The sequence below is a fragment of the Mus caroli genome, unplaced genomic scaffold, assembly GCF_978045245.1.
Source record: "Mus caroli unplaced genomic scaffold, Mus_caroli_1 scaffold_5, whole genome shotgun sequence".
In the NCBI taxonomy this organism is placed as follows: Eukaryota; Metazoa; Chordata; class Mammalia; order Rodentia; family Muridae; genus Mus; species Mus caroli.
Window position 1 is genome coordinate 203,619 of NW_028227260.1, and position 19,053 is coordinate 222,671.

Genomic DNA, 19,053 nt, shown 5'->3' on the forward strand with positions numbered 1-19,053 from the left:
GGTGGAGGAGGAGCTGAGGCAGGGGAGTGACCCTGAGTGCAGCTGGGGTGGAGGAGGAGCTGAGGCAGGGGAGTGACCCTGAGTGCAGCTGGGGTGGAGGAGGAGCTGAGGCAGGGGAGTGACCCTGAGTGCGGCTGGGGTGGAGGAGAGGAGGAGCTGAGGCAGGGGAGTGACCCTGAGTGCGGCTGGGGTGGAGGAGGAGCTGAGGCAGGGGAGTGACCCTGAGTGCAGCTGGGGTGGAGGAGAGGAGGAGCTGAGGCAGGGGAGTGACCCTGAGTGCGGCTGGGGTGGAGGAGGAGCTGAGGCAGGGGAGTGACCCTGAGTGCGGCTGGGGTGGAGGAGAGGAGGAGCTGAGGCAGGGGAGTGACCCTGAGTGCGGCTGGGGTGGAGGAGGAGCTGAGGCAGGGGAGTGACCCTGAGTGCAGCTGGGGTGGAGGAGAGGAGGAGCTGAGGCAGGGGAGTGACCCTGAGTGCAGCTGGGGTGGAGGAGAGGAGGAGCTGAGGCAGGGGAGTGACCCCGAGTGCGGCTGGGGCGGGGGCGGGACTTCCTGTGACGTCACCGCCCCGCCTACCCTGAGTGACGGACGCACAGACTCCGGGATACAAAACCCCGCCTTTATTTCCGGCCCCGCCCCCGGCCTCCAGGCCCCGCTCCTTCCTGTCCGAGCTGAGGCAGGGGGATGCCCGCGATGGCTCCGTCTCTGGGGAGGCCACGACGTCAGCGGGGTCAGGGGGGCGGGGCCTGCGGCAGCTCCGACGTCACCGATGCGGAGGCGAGGGGGCGGGGCTGGCGGGCGGTGACGTCGCGGCGGGGGGCGGGGCCGAAGCGTTTGCGTCTCCAGGGGGCGCCGGGGGGCGGGGCCGGTGACGTCGCGGCGGGAGGCGGGGAGCGCGTATGCAAATGAGCAGCGTCAGCGATGCCTGAGTGGGCGTGGCCATGACGTCATCTACACGGGGGCGGAGCCTGCGGGGAGGGAGGGGGCGGGGGAGCAGGAAGTGAGGGGGCAAAGCCCGCGAAGCCCCGCCCTCCCCACCCGGCGACGTCGCCGCCCCGAGGCTCGCAGGCCCCGCCCACGGCAGGCCCCGCCCCTGTCCCGCTATGATGATGATGATGACGTCACTGTTGCCCAGGGGATGCATGACATCACCGGTTTTTCCTGGGAAGCCCCGCCCCTCGCTCCGGTCCAGGCCCCGCCCCCAGGATCCATGACGTCATGGCAGAGACGCCGAGGCTCCGCCCACCGCAGCGACGTCGCCGGGGTGGACAGGAAACCCCGCCCCCTGCGGCCCGCGACCCCGCCCCCGTGACCCCCGCGGTGACCACGCCCCCTGCGGCCCGCGACCCCGCCCCCGTGACCCCCGCGGTGACCCCGCGGCGACCTCACCGCCCTCCCGGAAGCACAGGCGCCGCCTCTGATAGGCCACGAAGCTCGAGACCGCGCCCGCCACGGCGGCCACCACGGCCGCGACCACGCCCGGGACCAGGCCCTGCGGCGACCCTGGGGGCGGGGACAGGAAGTGACGTCACGGGGAGGCGGGGCCGCCCGCGGGGATGAGTGTCGGGGCGTCCGGGGCGGGACTTCCTGTCCCCTACCTTCCGGCTCCGCCCCGCCGCCGCCATCATGGCCGCTCCCGCGTCGCCCGGCTCCGCCTCCTCCTGGGTGGGCGGGGATTTCCCACAATGCCCTGAGCCCCGACCCCGGCCCCTCCCACCCACCCCCCCCCCGTCAGGCTGGGCGGTGACGTCACCGGGGAGGGGCCGGACCGTGACGTCATCGCGGGTGGGGCCCCGGACAGGAAGTGGGCGTGGCCGCCCTCACTCACTCACCCTGTCCCGCGGCGTCCGCCAGGTCGGTGTCCGAGATCCCGCCTGCGGGGTGGGGTGGGCGGGGCCGGATGACGTCACCGCGAGCGAGGGCGGGGCAGAAATCAGCATAAATTAGCACAGGGTGGGGGGCGAGCGGCGAGGGGGAGGGACAGGAAGTGACGTCACGGGCTGCGAGGTCCCGCGCGGGGAATTAGCATAAACGGGGCCTCATTTGCATGAACCCCGGAGCCGATTTGCATAAAGGCGGCGCCTCATTTGCATACTGCCGGGCTCATTAGCATAAGGCAGGGGGCGCGCTAGGCTCCGCCTCCCAGGCCTCATTAGCATAAACCATGGCTCCCCTCATTAGCATGCAGGCCCCGCCCCTCGTCAGCGCGCGGGCCCCGCCCACCTGAGTCTCCGTGCGTCCCGGGCGGCTTCGGGTCCGGCTGGGGCCGGTTCCCCGGCTTCTCGCCCGCGGCGCCTGCGGGGGGCGGGGACGGCACCGGAAGTGAGGCCTCCCATGATGCCCCGGGGCCCCGCCCCCCGACCCCGACCCCGCCGCGCTCACCTCGGCCGCCGCCATCGCCGCCATCGCCGGGCAGGGCGTCCTCCAGGTCGAAGCCTCCTGGGGGGGGGCGGGGCGGGGGGCGGGGTCAGCGCGGGAGCAGGAAGCGGGGGGGCGGGACAGGAAGTGAGCGGGCGGGAAACAGGAAGTGTGGGGTGGAACCGGAAGTGCCGACGGGAAGCGAGGGGACGTGAGCGGCGCACGCACAGGAAGTGCCCGGGAGGCCAACAGGAAGCGGGGACCCCGGGCCCCGCCCACCGTGACCCCGGGCCCCGCCCACCGTGACCCCGACGTCACCTGATGGCTTCTTGGGCGTTGGGGCCTTGGGCGTCGGCTTCGTGTCGGGGTCTGGGGGGGGGGACAGGAAGTGAGTGGGGCGGGGACAGGAAGTGTGGGCGGGGACAGGAAGTTGCCACTCATCTCATTTTTCTAGGTTAACTCGGGCTGATTTGAATATTCAGTTATGCAAATGAGACGTTTGCATAGCCCGGTGACGTCACTGCTCCTGTGATCATCAACCCCCCGATTTGCATATTGATTTGCATATGCAGTATCCTCCAGTGACGTCACTTCCGGGTTACTAATTCACTCGTCCCCAGATTTGCATAAGCCCCGCCCCTCCCCAGCGAGGACCCCGCCCCCCGGCCGCGCCCCACGTCTGCGTATTCGTCTATGCGCGGTGACGTCACTCTGCCCCCACGACGTCACTTCCTGTCACGCGGGGAGGGGCTGTGGGAGGGGCCTCACCGCCCAGGGCGTCGCCCAGGTCGAAGTCGCCGCCATCTCCGGCTGCGGGGGGCGGGGACAAAATCATGAATATGCAAATTAGCACCTCGTTTACATACCCAGGCTCCCGCATCTGCCCCGCCCCCAGACGTCAGGCTCAACCCCGCCCCCACAGGAAGCGAGGGGGAGGCGTGGGGTGGAGTCGCCCGTGGCCCCGCCCCCAGCCCCGCCCACCCCGGGCCGGGCTCTCCCGGCTGATTTGAATATGCAGATGAGCGCATTGACGTAGCCCTGGGCCCCACCCCCAGGCCGTAGCCTCGACTCCGCCCCTCTGGGCGGCGCCTGAGGAGGCCACGCCCCCAAACCACGCCCTCCACGCGCGAAGCCAAGTCCAGGCGCCCAAAGCCCCGCCCCGCCCCATTTGCATATGGAAATCGCAGAGGTGAAACGTCGGTTTTTTATCGTTGGCCCCGCCCCCTCCGGCCCCGCCCACCGCGATGACCTCACCGAGAACGTCCAGGCCTCAAGCCTGAATATTCCAGATCCGAGGTTGGGATTCCCCGGCCCCGCCCCTTCACTTCCGGTCGGACCGCGCTCGGCGGAAGCCCCGCCCACGACCCCTGCCCCCGCCGCTCCGCCTGAGGCTGGAAAGGAGCCGCGCCGGCCACGCCCATCCGCGCTAAACCCCGCCCCGCTGAGCGGGGAAACCCGGAAGTGACGCGGGCGCCGCCGCGCCGGGGAACCGGAAGTGGCGCCCGCAAGATTGAAATCCCGGCGCGGGCGTCCCCGGGGGCGGCGCGGGGGTTGCTGGGAGGCGAGGGCGGGGTCCGCCGGGGTCCCCCGGTCACTCACGGTCATCCCCCTGCAGCCGCGGCTCCCGGAACGGGGGCACTCGCGGCCACTCCCCGGCCGCAGCTCCGCCGCCAACCGCTCGCCCGAGTGCGCAGGCGCCGACCCAGCCCCGCCCCTCCGCCGCCAGGCCACGCCCACCCGGGGATTCCCCGGCCCCACCCACCACGCCCTGCGCCGCGGCCCGCGATAAACAGCGGGGGGGGGGGCGGGGGCCCGGAGGGGCGAGACGACGGCAGGGGATTGACCGGGACCGGGCAGACATGGAGGCGGGGGGTGGGGGGCAGGCAGGGGAGTGGCCGCGAGTTCCCGCGCGCCCGCAGAGCTACGGCCGGGGAGTGGCCGCGAGTTCCCGCGCGCCCGCAGAGCTACGGCCGGGGAGTGGCCGCGAGTTCCCGCGCGCCCGCAGAGCTACGGCCGGGGAGTGGCCGCGAGTTCCCGCGCGCCCGCAGAGCTACGGCCGGGGAGTGGCCGCGAGTTCCCGCGCGCCCGCAGAGCTACGGCCGGGGAGTGGCCGCGAGTTCCCGCGCGCCCGCAGAGCTACGGCCGGGGAGTGACCCGCGAGTTCCCGCGCGCCCGCAGAGCTACGGCCGGGGAGTGGCCGCGAGTTCCCGCGCGCCCGCAGAGCTACGGCCGGGGAGTGCTCGCCAGTGCGGAGCTACGGCCGGGGAGTGACTCTGCTCTCCCGCCTGACTCGGGGAGAAGCTACGGCCGGGGAGTGCCCGCCAGTGCGGAGCTGCGGCCGGGGAGTGGCCCAGACCTCGGAGCTGCGGCAGGGGAGTGCCCGCCAGTGCGGAGCTGCGGCCGGGGAGTGGCCGCGAGTCCCGGTTTTCCTCCCCGCGCGCCCGCGCCCGCCCATGGCGGCCACTCCCCGGCCTCACCCGCGTGACCCCGCGTGACCCCGCGTGACCCCTGACCCCCGACCCCCGACCCCGGGCCTCACCCGCGCCCCGCGCCGCGGCCCCGAGCAGCGCCAGGGCCAGAACCGCGGCCGCCGCCGCCGCGCGCGCCATGGCCAGGCCGTGATTGACGGGCGCGGCTGCGGGGCGGGGCCGGGAAGCCACGCCCACGAGGGAGTCCCCGCCAAAGTGAAGGGAATGCGGAAGTGACGTCAGGGTCAGGGCCACGCCCACGGGGGAAACCCCGCCAAAAAAATAGGAAAAGATTCTGCGGGGCGGGGCCGCGGGAGGGAGCCACGCCCACGGGGACGGCGGGAGCCACGCCCACGCGGACGGCGGGAGCCACGCCCACCCCGGAATTCGAGGCCAAAAAGGAAAAAAAAATCAATAAAAAATAATAACGGAAAAATAACGGGCGAGGGGCGGGGCCCGAGGGAGGCCGGGAGGCCACGCCCACAGAGCGGAAGCCACGCCCGTCGTCTGTCAGCCACGCCAGGATGGGAAGCCACGCCCGCGCGAGGCAAGCCACGCCCCCAGGGCTGACGCTGCTCTGCCAGAAGGGAAGCCACGCCCCCAGGATAGGAAGCCACGCCCTCGCGAGTCAAGCCACGCCCCCCAGGGCTGACGCTGCTCCGCCGGGAGGGAAGCCACGCCCCCAGGAGAGGAAGCCACGCCCGCGCGAGGCAAGCCACGCCCCCCAGGGCTGACGCGGCTCCGCCGGGAGAGGGGCCCTGTGAGTGACAGCGCAGCCGGGCGGTTCCAGCGGGATAACCACGCCCACCACGGGATAACCACGCCCTCGGAAGTCAGAGCCACGCCCTCTGGGCCCAAGCCCCGCCCCATTCGGGAAATCAAGGCTGGGAATGGAGGAAGGAGGGCGTGGCCTGGAGGGGTGGGGCTTGCGGGGAGGCCACGCCCACCGCCTCGGGGTCACCCAGGCTTCTCCCCCTCATGGTTGGTGGGCGTGGCTACACGCAGCTGTCACTCAAGCCAGGGACTGACCTCATGACCTCTCAGAAGGTCGAGGTCAATCCCCTGCCTCCGTTTACCTTTACCTCCGGCCGCTGCTATGTTCAAGCCACGCCCCCTGTGCGTCTCCGCCGTCGCCCCTCGACCAGGCCCCGCCCCCGGGGACCCGCAGGCTCCACCCCCTACGTCCCGACCCCGCCCCAGAGCCTCGCTCTGAGCCTCGCGCGGCCACCGCCGCGTCCTGCCGACCCCGCCCCCGGCGTCCCCGTGACTCCGCCCCCCTCGACGTCGCTTTCGCAGGCCACGCCCACCCCGGGCTCCGACCCCGCCTCCCCAGCCTCGCTGCCGCGCAGCCGCAGTCGCCACCCGCGTCTCTCTAACCCCGCCCCTCGCGTCCCACACGCCCCGCCCCTCCCGCGCTTCCTGCAGGCCCCGCCCCGCACCCCGCCGACCCCGCCCCCGCGTGCGCGCGCATCCCCGCCGCAGTCGCCGCCCCGCGCCGCGCAGGCCCCGCCCCGCGCCCCGCAGGCCCCGCCCCCGCGTGCGCGCGCATCCCCGCCGCAGTCGCCGCCCCGCGCCCCGCAGGCCCCGCCCCGCAGGCCCCGCCCCCGCGTGCGCGCGCATCCCCGCCGCAGTCGCCGCCCCGCGCCCCGCAGGCCCCGCCCCGCAGGCCCCGCCCCCGCGTGCGCGCGCATCCCCGCCGACCCCGCCCCGCGCCCCGCAGGCCCCGCCCCCGCGTGCGCGCGCATCCCCGCCGCAGTCGCCGCCGCGCCGCACAGCCTCGCCCTGGGCCCGCGCTTTTCTCGCCTTTCCGCGTCCTGGCGCGGGGTCGGGGGTCGGGGGTCGGGGGTCGCGGCGGCGGGGCGGGGCCTGCGGGGTGGGCGTGGCGACCCCGCGTGACCCCGTGACCCCGGGATGCAGTCGCTGGTGTCGCCCGTGACGAAGGCGCTGCTGGTCGCGCTCTTCATCTTCGCCATCCTCCTCATCCTCTACGTCATCCTCTGGTACATCTGCCGCGACGTGGACTGCGACCACGGCCTGTGACGTCACGCGCGCGACGGCCGGGGCATGGCCGCCAACAACGCCGCCCGCGGTGAGGAGCCCGGAGAAAAACCGGGAATCTGCGGCCGGGGGATGACCGCGAGTGAGAAGCGGGGCGGGAAATGGGGAGGAAAACCGGGTAATCTGCGGCCGGGGGATGACCGCGAGTGAGAAACGGGGAGAAAAAAAGGGAAATCTGCGGCCGGGGGATGACCGCGAGTGAGAAGCGGGGGGAAATGGGGAGGAACAACGGGTAATCTGCGGCTGGGGGATGACCGCCAGTGAGTGAGAATCGGGGGGAAATGGGGAGGAACAACGGGGAATCTGCGGGCGGGGGATGACCGCCAGTGAGTGAGAAGCGGGGGGAGATGGGGAGGAACAACGGGTAATCTGCGGCCGGGGGATGACCGCGAGTGAGAAGCAGGGAGAAAAAAAGGGAAATCTGCGGCTGGGGGATGACCGCGAGTGAGAAGCGGGGGGGGGGGGGGAGATGGGGAGGAACAACGGGGAATCTGCGGCAGGGGATGACCGCCAGTGGGGAACGGAGAGAAAAGCGGGAAATCTGCGGCAGGGGGATGACCGCGAGTGACCGCCGCGACCCGGAGCGAGGGCGGTGCAGCGTGGAGCGAGGCAGGGGCATCACGGGAGGGACCGGGGTGGTGTTTCTAACGCAGGGGCATGACCTGGAGTGACCTTGAGCTGCTGGGGATGTCTCTGAGGCAGGGGGATGACAGGAGTGCCCGGGCTGTGCTTCTGAGGCAGGGGGATGACGGGAGTGACCGGGCTGTGCTTCTGAGGCAGGGGGATGACGGGAGTGCCCGGGCTGTGCTTCTGAGGCAGGGGGATGACGGGAGTGACCGGGCTGTGCTTCTGAGGCAGGGGGATGACGGGAGTGCCCGGGCTGTGCTTCTGAGGCAGGGGGATGACGGGAGTGCCCGGGCTGTGCTTCTGAGGCAGGGGGATGACGGGAGTGCCCGGGCTGTGCTTCTGAGGCAGGGGGATGACGGGAGTGCCCGGGCTGTGCTTCTGAGGCAGGGGGATGACGGGAGTGACCGGGCTGTGCTTCTGAGGCAGGGGGATGACAGGAGTGCCCGGGCTGTGCTTCTGAGGCAGGGGGATGACGGGAGTGCCCGGGCTGTGCTTCTGAGGCAGGGGGATGACAGCGAGTGCCCGGGCTGTGCTTCTGAGGCAGGGGGATGACGGGAGTGACCGGGCTGAGCTTCTGAGGCAGGGGGATGACGGGAGTGCCCGGGCTGTGCTTCTGAGGCAGGGGGATGACGGGAGTGACCGGGCTGTGCTTCTGAGGCAGGGGGATGACAGGAGTGACCGGGCTGTGCTTCTGAGGCAGGGGGATGACGGGAGTGCCCGGGCTGTGCTTCTGAGGCAGGGGGATGACGGGAGTGACCGGGCTGTGCTTCTGAGGCAGGAGGATGACAACGAGTGCCCGGGCTGTGCTTCTGAGGCAGGGGGATGACGGGAGTGACCGGGCTGTGCTTCTGAGGCAGGGGGATGACGGGAGTGCCCGGGCTGTGCTTCTGAGACAGGGGGATGACGGGAGTGCCCGGGCTGTGCTTCTGAGGCAGGGGGATGACAGGAGTGCCCGGGCTGTGCTTCTGAGGCAGGGGGATGACCTTGACCACGAGGTTTACTGATTTTGCTTTTTTTTTCCCCCATGAGGCAGGGGGATGACCACGACCACGGCCCATGACGTCACCCGGACCCCCGACCCATGACGTCACCGCCCACAGCCTCGGACCGCGGGGAGGACTGCGGTGGTGAGTGGGGTGGGCGGGGCCCAGAGGGGGGTGGGGGAAGCCCCGCCCCCGAGCGCTGACGTCACGCTCCGACCGAGTCCCCGCCCACCCACTACGCGGCGGTGGGCAGATGACGTCACAGCGGCCCTCAGAGGGCGGGGCCGGCGACCGTGAGTGACGGCTGACGCCCCCCCCCCTTAGGTCCGGCGCTGGGGATGATGTCACGCAGGCCCCGCCCACGCCGGGGGAGGCCCCGCCCCCTCGCACGCGATGATGACGACATCAAGGAAGCAACGTCCGCCATCGCGGTCCGCCATCTTGCCAAGCCATGAGCGCCCCGTGGGCGGGGCCTGACCGTCCCGTGACGTCACCGCCGGGGCCCCGCCCACCCCCGCACCGCAGCCGCCGATCCTCCGCGCGCCTGCTCGTCCCGGCCGGTGGTGACGTCACGGGAGCGGGCGGGGCCTCCGGCGCGGCGCCCCGCCCACCCGGAGCTGTCAGTCACTCGTCTCCGTGTCCCTGTCGTCATCGCTGCGTCATCGTCGCGTCCTTGTCGTCAGAGCTCCCGCGATGCCCCCCGCGGCCCGCCCGGCTGTGACGTCATCGCCCGCGTCATCGCCCGCGGCCACGCCCCCTCACCGCACCACACCCCCCCCCAGCGGAAATAAATGAGTATTTTTGAAACCTAGGTCCCGCCCCCTGCCCCCACTTCCTGTTCTGCGACTTCCGGGGTGGGCGAGAGGTCAGGGGTCAGGCAGACGCGGCCCGGGGGTCAGGGGTCACGGATTTTTTTTTTTGGGGGGGTTTCGTGACGTCATGGCCCTAGGGGGTCACGCAGAGGTCGACCCTGTGGGGGTCAGGGGTCATGTGGGTGACGTCACGGAGCGGTGCGTGAAGGTCAAGGATGGGGGGGGTCACAGAGGTCATCGCTGGGGATTCTGGGAGGGGCGGGGCGTGGATCGCGATGACTGACAGCCGCGGGAGGCGGGGACTTCCGGTTGCGGGTTCGTGCCCGCCGCGTCGTCAGGCGCGGTCAGCGCTGAGGATCCTGGGAGCCCCCGGGGAGGCGGGGCCCGCGGTGACGGACAGACGCCGGCGCGGGAACGGGGCCCGGGGCGGGCGCGTCACTTCCGGCGGCGGCTCCACTTCCGGCGGCGCGGCCTTGTCCGCCCTTCCAGAGCTGCGGGCCGCGGCTCCGCGGTGACTTCCGGCCGCCGGGTGAGTGCGTGGGGTCGCGGGGGTCGCGGAGCAGCGTGAGAAACGGCACACCGGATACGCGGGCTCTAGTCCCGCCTTCCACCGGAAGTCCGATGTGACGGACGTCCCGCGCGTCCTACGGTACCCGGCGGTGGGCGGGGCCGGCGCGCGCGGGGGACGCAGGGAAACGCGGCCAACGCGGGCCAGGAAAACCGGAACCGCGAACGCCTGATCCCGCCCCCCCCCGACCGGAAGTCGTGCTCGGAACCGGTCCGGGCGCCGCGCCGCGTTCCCGGCAGCCTCTGCGGACGCGGCGGGGGTCACCCCGGGTCACGGCGGGGTCCCGGGGACGCGGGGGAACCGGAACCGCGAGCGGCGGGTCCCGCCCGTGACCGGAAGTCGGGCCTGACGGACGTCCCGCGCGTCCTCGGGCGCCGCCGCGGGGGGTTGTGGGAGTCCGCGGACCGCGACCGCGGGGGTTCCCGGTGCTGCCGGAAGCGGCGCCCTGGCGGGTAAGTCCCGCCCCGCGGTCGGTGACGGACAGGGCGGCCGCGGGAAGGGAAAACCGGCTTCGGGCGGTTCGGGGTTGAGGTTTTAAAATCTTGGCGAGGGCTCATGAATATGCAAATGAGCGCTCATGAATATTAACGAGGGCCGCGGACTCCGCTCCCGGGCTTCTCTGCGGACGGTTATGCAAATGAGCGCTCATGAATATTAATGACCCCGCCCCCACCGCCGTCGGCCTGGGGCGTTAGCGCGCTCATGAATATTAATGAGGCGCGATGAATATTCATCATCGCCCGCACTCAGGCTTTTCTCCGTGTTCCTCATGCATATTAATGAGCCCTCATGAATATTCATGACTTACCTAAGCCCTCTGCCGGAGCCCGGGCGTCCTGACGTCACCGTGGGCGGGGCCTGTGTGGCTGGGGGCGGGGCCCGAGTGCGCGCTGACTGTCAGCCTTCCGCCCCCGCGTGAATATTAATGAAGCCTCATGAATATTAATGAGGCCCCAGGGAATATCCATGAGCCGCTTCCTTCAGGTTCCCACTGAAGCCCCGCCCCCCCCGCCATGAACACGCATGCGTGATATTTCTGCGTGACGACGTAATGACGGAAAGGTCACCGGTGACGTCATTAACATACGCGGTGCACCATGGGAAAATCATATAATGAAAATAATAAAATTTAAATATAATTAAAATAATAATCGTAATAAATTAAATATAATTAAAATAATAAATAATAATTATAAAAAATTATATATATATATAAATATATATATAAATATATATATATAAATAAAAATAAATAATATAAAAATAATATAAATAATATAAAAAAATAAATGAATATAAAAAAATTATAAAAATAAAAATAATAATTAATAATAATGAAAAATTAAATATGATTTAAAATATACCATACGTACATATGACGTTTAAATTTATTTTCGGCATTTTTTTTTTCTATATGCTATTATGAGATTTATAACATATTATATCATAGTGTGTGTATTCGTGTAGGGTTCATAATCATATATATATAAAAATATGTAGAAGGAGGATTTTTTAAAAATATTTAATATTCATCACAACAACAACAATACCAGCATCTCATTTTTTAATATTTAATATCAATAAAAACATTTCAAATTTTAATTTTTTTCAGTATATGATTAGCGCTATTATTATTATTATTATTATTATTTTTTATTACGGTAAAAATATCTACGGTAAATAATTAATGGTGTGATGTACGTAACCTGTGTATGTATATATATATACATTATACTGTTTATGCGTCATTTTTTGGCAATTTTTTTGTACCAAAAAATCGATATGCCGTGCCGTACCGCGACGTCGGGACCATCCAGTGACGTAGGGATAATAAAGTGGCGAGCACGGGGGGGGGGTGTGTCAAATAATCGATGGGGAAAGTCGGCTTCTTAAAATAATACGTAATCAATATAATTAATAATAATCATAGAAAATTAAATTAAAGATAATTTAAAATATGCCGTAAATACATGTGGTATTTTAAATTTAATTTAAATTTTAATTTAATTTAATTTTTTTAAAATTTTTTTAATTTTGGCATTTTTTTTTTCTATACGCTATGATATACTACCTAATAGTGTATGTATTCATGTAGAGTTAATCATCATAAATATATATATAAATAGATATAAGGACAGTTTTTTAATATTTAATATTTATCCCGACGACGACGACAACGATATTTCATTTTTAATATTTAACATCAACAACAACGTTTCAAAATTTAATTTTTAAATTTTCTTTTTTTCCTGCACCGACGCACGCGGTCGTGGCTCTTTACACTAAAAATAAAAAAATAATAATAATAACAGTAATAATAATAATAATAATAATAATAATAATAATGCAAAATATTGATAATCACCTTTCCCCGCGGTCTGCGTCTCAAAAAAAAATTTAAATTTCCCGTCACCCCACCGTGACATGCGTGACCAGGACGCCGACCCCATGGCGTTGCGACGCAGAGCAGGGAAAACACGGGAAGGGGCGGGGCCCACGGGAAGGGCGGAGGGTTTTGGCGTGAGCACCGAATGCACATTAATTTAAATTAATTAATTTTTATTTACCTATCCACCTATTTATTTACTTAATTATTTATCTATTTATTTATTATTTATTTAATTATTTCTATTATTTATCTATTCATTTATTCACCCGTTTAATTATTTTCATTATTTGTCCGCTGATTGATTTATTTACTCAGTTGCATTTTCTTTAAAAAAAATTCATTTGTTTTATTTTAATTTTTATTTACCTGTCCACCTATTTATTTATTTAATTATTTACCTATTTATTTATTATTTATTTAATTATTTCTATTATTTTTATTATTTATCCGCTGATTGATTGATTTACTCAGTTTCATTTTCCTTAAAAAAAAAAATTTATTTGTTTTACTTTAATCTTTATTTATTGTTGGACCTAAGTTCACGGCCGCTGCCTCCGCTGGGATTCGAACTCGGCGGCGGCGACCGCGGTCCCGGCCCTGACCCCGCGCTGACCCCGCGCTGACCCCCGGATGTCGCTGACGTCACCCGCCCTGCGCCTGCGCGGCCGCCGCGTCGTCCTGGCGAGCGCCTCCCCGCGGAGGAAGGAGATCCTGGGGCGCGCGGTGCGTGGGGGCGGGGCCGGGGGCGGGGCCGCGCGTGACGGACAGGCCGTGCCCTGTGGGACGCGGGTGGGCGGGGCTCCAGGTGACTGACAGGTCCCCCCCCCCCACCGCGAGGAGGCCGCAACACGGTCGGGCGGGCGGGGCAGGGGCGGGGCCGAGCACTGGTGACGTCACCCGGGGCGTGGCCGACTCCCCGCCGGACCCTCCCACCCGCAGGGCGTGGCCTTCGAGGTGATCCCGCCCCGCTTCCCCGAGACGTTGAGCAAGGCCGCGTGGCCCCGCCCCCAGGACTACGCGCGCGAGACGGCGACGGGGAAGGCGCGGGAGGTGGCGGCGCGTGTGGCGCAGGTCGGGGGGCGGGGCCGAGGTCGGGGGGCGTGGCCGAGGTCGGGGGGCGGGGCCGAGGTCGGGGGGCGTGGTCGAGGTCGGGGGGGCGGGGCCCAGGTCGGGGGGGCGGGGCCTCGGGGAGGACGGGCGGGGTCCGAGTGAGGGGCGGGCCTCGGGGCTGACCAGGCGTGCAGGAAGTGACATCACAGCCCCGCTCCCTGGCTTGTGGGCGTGGTCTCCGGAGAGGGAGGCGTGGCCTGCCCTGCCCACAGGAAGTGACGTCACCCCTGCCCCTCCCCCAGGAGGACCCGGAGACCGCGACCGTCGTCATCGGGGCGGACACCGTGGTGGTGAGTGTGGCCCCGCCCCTGGCCCCGCCCCTGACGCTGCCACGCCCCCCGGTCCTGACCACGCCCCCTGCCCCACCCCCGCAGGCCGTGGATGGGCGGATCCTGGAGAAGCCGAGGGACCGCGAGGACGCCCTGGGGATGCTGCGCAGGTGGGCGGGGTAAGGGGCGGGGTAAGGGGCGGGGTCACGGAGGGAAGTGACGTCATGGGGGACGGGAAGTGACATCATCCAGGAAGTGGTGGCCAGACAGGAAGTGCGGGGCTCCATGGGTCAGTGGGCGGGTCCTGCCTGACCCGGACTGACCCCGCCCACCCGGCGTGGCCCCGCCCACCGCAGCCTGAGCGGGAAGCAGCACAGCGTCATCACCGGCGTCGCCATCGTCACCTGGGGCGGCCTCGGAGGTGAGCGGGGGCGGCGGGGTCGGCGGGCGGGGTCACGGGAGGTCGGGGGTCACGGCAGGGGTGGGGTCACGACCCGGGGGCGGGGCTGCCGTGGTTGGGCGACATCGCGCGTGCGCTGGGGCGGGACTTCCTGTAAGGGGCGGGACTTCCTGTCTGGTGTCATGACCGGAAGTCCCGCCCCCGACTCCTGGCCCTAGGCCGATTGGCAGCCATGCCAGGCCCCGCCCCCGAGGCCCCGCCCTCCTCCCTCCCCACCTGACCGGCCACGCCCCCTCCCGCCCCGCAGGCCCCGCCCAGGAAGTGCGCGCCTTCCACGAGGAGACGCGCGTGACGTTCTCGCCGCTGTCGGAGGAGCTGATCCGCGAGTACGCGGACGGCGGCGAGGGCTGGTGAGGCCCCGCCCCCTCCCCTGCACCCCCATCGCGCCCGGCCCCGCCCGCGGACGTGACGTCACCGCAAACCCCGTGATCCCGCCCCTTCCCGCGCCCGGTCCCGCCCACGGCAGTGACGTCACCGCGACCCCGTGACCCCGGCTCCGCCCCCCCACGCCCGGCCCCGCCCACGGCAGTGACGTCACCGCGACCCCCTTGACCCCGGCCCCGCCCCCCCGCGCCCGGCCCCGCCCGCGACCATGACGTCACCGCGACCCCTGTGACCCCGGCCCCCCCCCCGCGCCCGGCCACGCCCACGGCCGTGACGTCATCGCCACCGCGACCCCCGTGACCCCGGCCTCTCCTACGCCCCCACGCGCCTGGTCCCGCCCGCGGCTGTGATGTCACCGTGACCCCGCCCACCCCCCCCCCCCCCCCGCGCGCGGTCCCGCCCACGGCCGAGACGTCACCGCGACACCCGTGACCCCGGCCCCGCCCCCCTACGCTGGGTCCCGTCGCGCCCGTGACGTCATTGCGACCCCCGTGACCCCGCCCACCCCCGATGCCCCGCAGGGACAAGGCCGGGGCCTACGCCATCCAGGGGCGCGGCGCGATGCTGGTGCAGGGCGTGGCCGGCGACGCCCTCAACGCCGCGGGCTTCCCGCTCAACCGCTTCTGCCGCGAGCTCGCGCGGGCGCTGCCGGTCCCCGCAGGAAGTGAGGTCAGCGCGGGGGCGGGGCGGCCGGGAGGGAGGGGGCGGGGGCGGGACAGGAAGTGGCGTCTGGGGCACAGGGAGTTGGGTCTGGGGGGACAGGAAGTGGCGTCAGGGGAGCAGGAAGTGACATCATCCGTCCCTGATCCGGTCCCTGCCGTCCCTGCCACACAGGAAGTGACGTCATCCACCACGGGAGTCGACAGCGCTGACAGGAAGTGACGTCATGGACGACGGGAAGCGCCGCCGGGAACAGGAAGTGACGTCATCGACCCCCCCCAGTCTCTCTGTTGAACTCTGACCTCCCGGCCTCCGTGACCCCTGTGTGACCCCCGACCCCGCGGGAGCGGGCGGGGCAAATAAAGGCCTCTGACCTCTGACCCCACTGTCTCCTCACACGGCAAAGCCGCCACGCCCCGCGCCCAGCGGCCCCGACCCCGTCACTGGCGCAGACCTCGCGCGAAACACGGAGAGAGCTGAGGCAGGGGGATGACCCCGGCTACATCACTGTGTCGTTTGTTTAAGATGCCAAGTCACTTGTGGTCATCCCCCTGCCTCACACATGCACTCGCGGTCATCCCCCTGCCTCATGCCGACATTGGGCGGCCATGTTGGCCTGGGGGGGCCCGGGTCCTCCTCGGTGGCGGCTTTCGTCTCTGGCTCTGGCATCGGCACAGACGCCACCACTGTCACCACCACTGTCACCACCACTGTCACCACCACCACTGTCACCACCACCACTGTCACCACCACTGTCACCACCACTGTCACCACCACCACTGTCACCACCACTGTCACCACCACCACTGTCACCACCACTGTCACCACCACTGTCACCACCACTGTCACCACCACTGTCACCACCACCACTGTCACCACCACCACTGTCACCACCACCACTGTCACCACCACCACTGTCACCACCACTGTCACCACCACCACTGTCACCACCACTGTCACCACCACTGTCACCACCACTGTCACCACCACCACTGTCACCACCACTGTCACCACCACCACTGTCACCACCACTGTCACCACCACTGTCACCACCACTGTCACCACCACTGTCACCACCACCACTGTCACCACCACCACTGTCACCACCACCACTGTCACCACCACTGTCACCACCACTGTCACCACCACTGTCACCACCACTGTCACCACCACCACTGTCACCACCACCACTGTCACCACCACCACTGTCACCACCACTGTCACCACCACTGTCACCACCACTGTCACCACCACCACTGTCACCACCACTGTCACCACCACTGTCACCACCACTGTCACCACCACCACTGTCACCACCACTGTCACCACCACTGTCACCACCACTGTCACCACCACCACTGTCACCACCACTGTCACCACCACCACTGTCACCACCACTGTCACCACCACTGTCACCACCACTGTCACCACCACTGTCACCACCACTGTCACCACCACCACTGTCACCACCACCACTGTCACCACCACTGTCACCACCACTGTCACCACCACTGTCACCACCACCACTGTCACCACCACTGTCACCACCACTGTCACCACCACTGTCACCACCACTGTCACCACCACTGTCACCACCACCACTGTCACCACCACCACTGTCACCACCACTGTCACCACCACTGTCACCACCACCACTGTCACCACCACTGTCACCACCACCACTGTCACCACCACTGTCACCACCACTGTCACCACCACTGTCACCACCACTGTCACCACCACCACTGTCACCACCACCACTGTCACCACCACTGTCACCACCACTGTCACCACCACCACTGTCACCACCACTGTCACCACCACCACTGTCACCACCACTGTCACCACCACTGTCACCACCACCACTGTCACCACCACCACTGTCACCACCACCACTGTTACCACCACTGTCACCACCACTGTCACCACCACTGTCACCACCACCACTGTCACCACCACCACTGTCACCACCACCACTGTCACCACCACTGTCACCACCACCACTGTCACCACCACTGTCACCACCACTGTCACCACCACTGTCACCACCACTGTCACCACCACCACTGTCACCGCCACTGTCACCACCACTGTCACCACCACCACTGTCACCACCACTGTCACCACCACCACTGTCACCACCACTGTCACCACCACTGTCACCACCACCACTGTCACCACCACTGTCACCACCACTGTCACCACCACTGTCACCACCACTGTCACCACCACCACTGTCACCACCACCACTGTCACCACCACTGTCACCACCACCACTGTCACCACCACTGTCACCACCACCACTGTCACCACCACTGTCACCACCACTGTCACCACCACTGTCACCACCACTGTCACCACCACCACTGTCACCACCACCACTGTCACCACCACTGTCACCACCACCACTGTCACCACCACTGTCACCACCACTGTCACCACCACTGTCACCACCACCACTGTCACCACCACCACTGTCACCACCACTGTCACCACCACCACTGTCACCACCACTGTCACCACCACCACTGTCACCACCACTGTCACCACCACTGTCACCACCACTGTCACCACCACTGTCACCACCACTGTCACCACCACCACTGTCACCACCACTGTCACCACCACCACTGTCACCACCACTGTCACCACCACTGTCACCACCACTGTCACCACCACTGTCACCACCACTGTCACCACCACTGTCACCACCACCACTGTCACCACCACTGTCACCACCACCACTGTCACCACCACTGTCACCACCACTGTCACCACCACTGTCACCACCACCACTGTCACCACCACCACTGTCACCACCACTGTCACCACCACTGTCACCACCACTGTCACCACCACTGTCACCACCACTGTCACCACCACCACTGTCACCACCACTGTCACCACCACTGTCACCACCACTGTCACCACCACTGTCACCACCACCACTGTCACCACCACCACTGTCACCACCACCACTGTCACCACCACTGTCACCACCACTGTCACCACCACCACTGTCACCACCACCACTGTCACCACCACCACTGTCACCACCACTGTCACCACCACTGTCACCACCACTGTCACCACCACTGTCACCACCACTGTCACCACCACTGTCACCACCACTGTCACCACCACCACTGTCACCACCACCACTGTCACCACCACAGTCACCACCACTGTCACCACCACTGTCACCACCACTGTCACCACCACCACTGTCACCACCACTGTCACCACCACCACTGTCACCACCACTGTCACCACCACTGTCACCACCACTGTCACCACCACCACTGTCACCACCACCACTGTCACCACCACTGTCACCACCACTGTCACCACCACTGTCACCACCACTGTCACCACCACTGTCACCACCACCACTGTCACCACCACTGTCACCACCACCACTGTCACCACCACTGTCACCACCACTGTCACCACCACTGTCACCACCACTGTCACCACCACTGTCACCACCACTGTCACCACCACTGTCACCACCACCACTGTCACCACCACTGTCACCACCACTGTCACCACCACCACTGTCACCACCACTGTCACCACCACCACTGTCACCACCACTGTCACCACCACTGTCACCACCACTGTCACCACCACCACTGTCACCACCACCACTGTCACCACCACTGTCACCACCACTGTCACCACCACCACTGTCACCACCACTGTCACCACCACTGTCACCACCACCACTGTCACCACCACTGTCACCACCACCACTGTCACCACCACTGTCACCACCACTGTCACCACCACCACTGTCACCACCACCACTGTCACCACCACTGTCACCACCACTGTCACCACCACCACTGTCACCACCACCACTGTCACCACCACCACTGTCACCACCACTGTCACCACCACTGTCACCA

At 65.4% G+C, this 19,053-nt stretch overlaps 2 protein-coding genes and 1 long non-coding RNA gene across 7 annotated transcripts; 2 read left to right on the forward strand and 1 right to left on the reverse strand.

The window, feature by feature from the left end:
* Nucleotides 1–601: 601 nt before the first annotated feature.
* Cd99 (CD99 molecule (Xg blood group)) lies at nucleotides 602–5,058 on the reverse strand. 2 transcript variants are annotated; one of them, XM_021154275.2, is made up of 9 exons: nucleotides 4,894–5,058; nucleotides 3,123–3,164; nucleotides 2,673–2,723; nucleotides 2,379–2,435; nucleotides 2,220–2,291; nucleotides 1,829–1,870; nucleotides 1,595–1,654; nucleotides 1,386–1,499; nucleotides 602–964 (listed from the first exon to the last, which is right to left on the reverse strand). In XM_021154275.2, exons 1-9 carry the CDS (start codon nucleotides 4,961–4,963, stop codon nucleotides 948–950), a joined length of 525 nt encoding a protein of 174 aa, XP_021009934.1. In that variant the 5' UTR covers nucleotides 4,964–5,058; the 3' UTR covers nucleotides 602–947. The 2 variants fall into 2 exon arrangements, with proteins under 2 accessions (XP_021009934.1, XP_021009933.1); XM_021154274.2 differs by having other exon boundaries at nucleotides 1,595–1,657.
* Nucleotides 5,059–6,666: 1,608 nt separating this feature from the next.
* LOC110287729 (uncharacterized) lies at nucleotides 6,667–9,301 on the forward strand. Of its 2 annotated transcripts, none has more exons than XR_002377245.3 (3): nucleotides 6,667–6,911; nucleotides 8,537–8,634; nucleotides 8,815–9,301. It is a non-coding gene; the product is annotated as an uncharacterized LOC110287729 (long non-coding RNA). The 2 variants fall into 2 exon arrangements; XR_002377244.3 differs by having other exon boundaries at nucleotides 8,541–8,634.
* A 437-nt stretch (nucleotides 9,302–9,738) lies between these two features.
* Nucleotides 9,739–15,522, forward strand: LOC110287730 (putative bifunctional dTTP/UTP pyrophosphatase/methyltransferase protein). 3 transcript variants are annotated; one of them, XM_021154278.3, is made up of 9 exons: nucleotides 9,739–9,831; nucleotides 12,798–12,982; nucleotides 13,199–13,330; nucleotides 13,612–13,659; nucleotides 13,744–13,808; nucleotides 13,995–14,059; nucleotides 14,346–14,448; nucleotides 15,004–15,151; nucleotides 15,317–15,522. In XM_021154278.3, exons 2-9 carry the CDS (start codon nucleotides 12,890–12,892, stop codon nucleotides 15,362–15,364), a joined length of 702 nt encoding a protein of 233 aa, XP_021009937.1. In that variant the 5' UTR covers nucleotides 9,739–9,831; nucleotides 12,798–12,889; the 3' UTR covers nucleotides 15,365–15,522. The 3 variants fall into 3 exon arrangements, with proteins under 3 accessions (XP_021009937.1, XP_029329605.1, XP_021009936.1); XM_021154277.3 differs by lacking the exon at nucleotides 9,739–9,831 and adding an exon at nucleotides 9,848–10,322; XM_029473745.2 differs by lacking the exons at nucleotides 9,739–9,831; nucleotides 13,199–13,330 and adding an exon at nucleotides 9,846–10,322.
* Nucleotides 15,523–19,053: the final 3,531 nt, after the last annotated feature.

Bases quoted from the DNA above. Each gene is read 5' to 3' on its own strand.
- Cd99 (XM_021154274.2), bottom strand. From the start codon at position 4,963: ATGGCGCGCGCGGCGGCGGCGGCCGCGGTTCTGGCCCTGGCGCTGCTC. The intron at 2,724-3,122 runs GTGAGGCCCCTC...CCCCCCCCCCAG, and splicing joins CCTGGGCGACGCCCTGGGCG to ACCCCGACACGAAGCCGACG. The intron at 2,436-2,672 runs GTGACGTCGGGG...GCCCCCCCCCAG, and splicing joins AACGCCCAAGAAGCCATCAG to GAGGCTTCGACCTGGAGGAC.
- LOC110287730 (XM_021154278.3), top strand. From the start codon at position 12,890: ATGTCGCTGACGTCACCCGCCCTGCGCCTGCGCGGCCGCCGCGTCGTC. The intron at 12,983-13,198 runs GTGCGTGGGGGC...TCCCACCCGCAG, and splicing joins AGGAGATCCTGGGGCGCGCG to GGCGTGGCCTTCGAGGTGAT. The intron at 15,152-15,316 runs GTCAGCGCGGGG...CCTGCCACACAG, and splicing joins CGGTCCCCGCAGGAAGTGAG to GAAGTGACGTCATCCACCAC.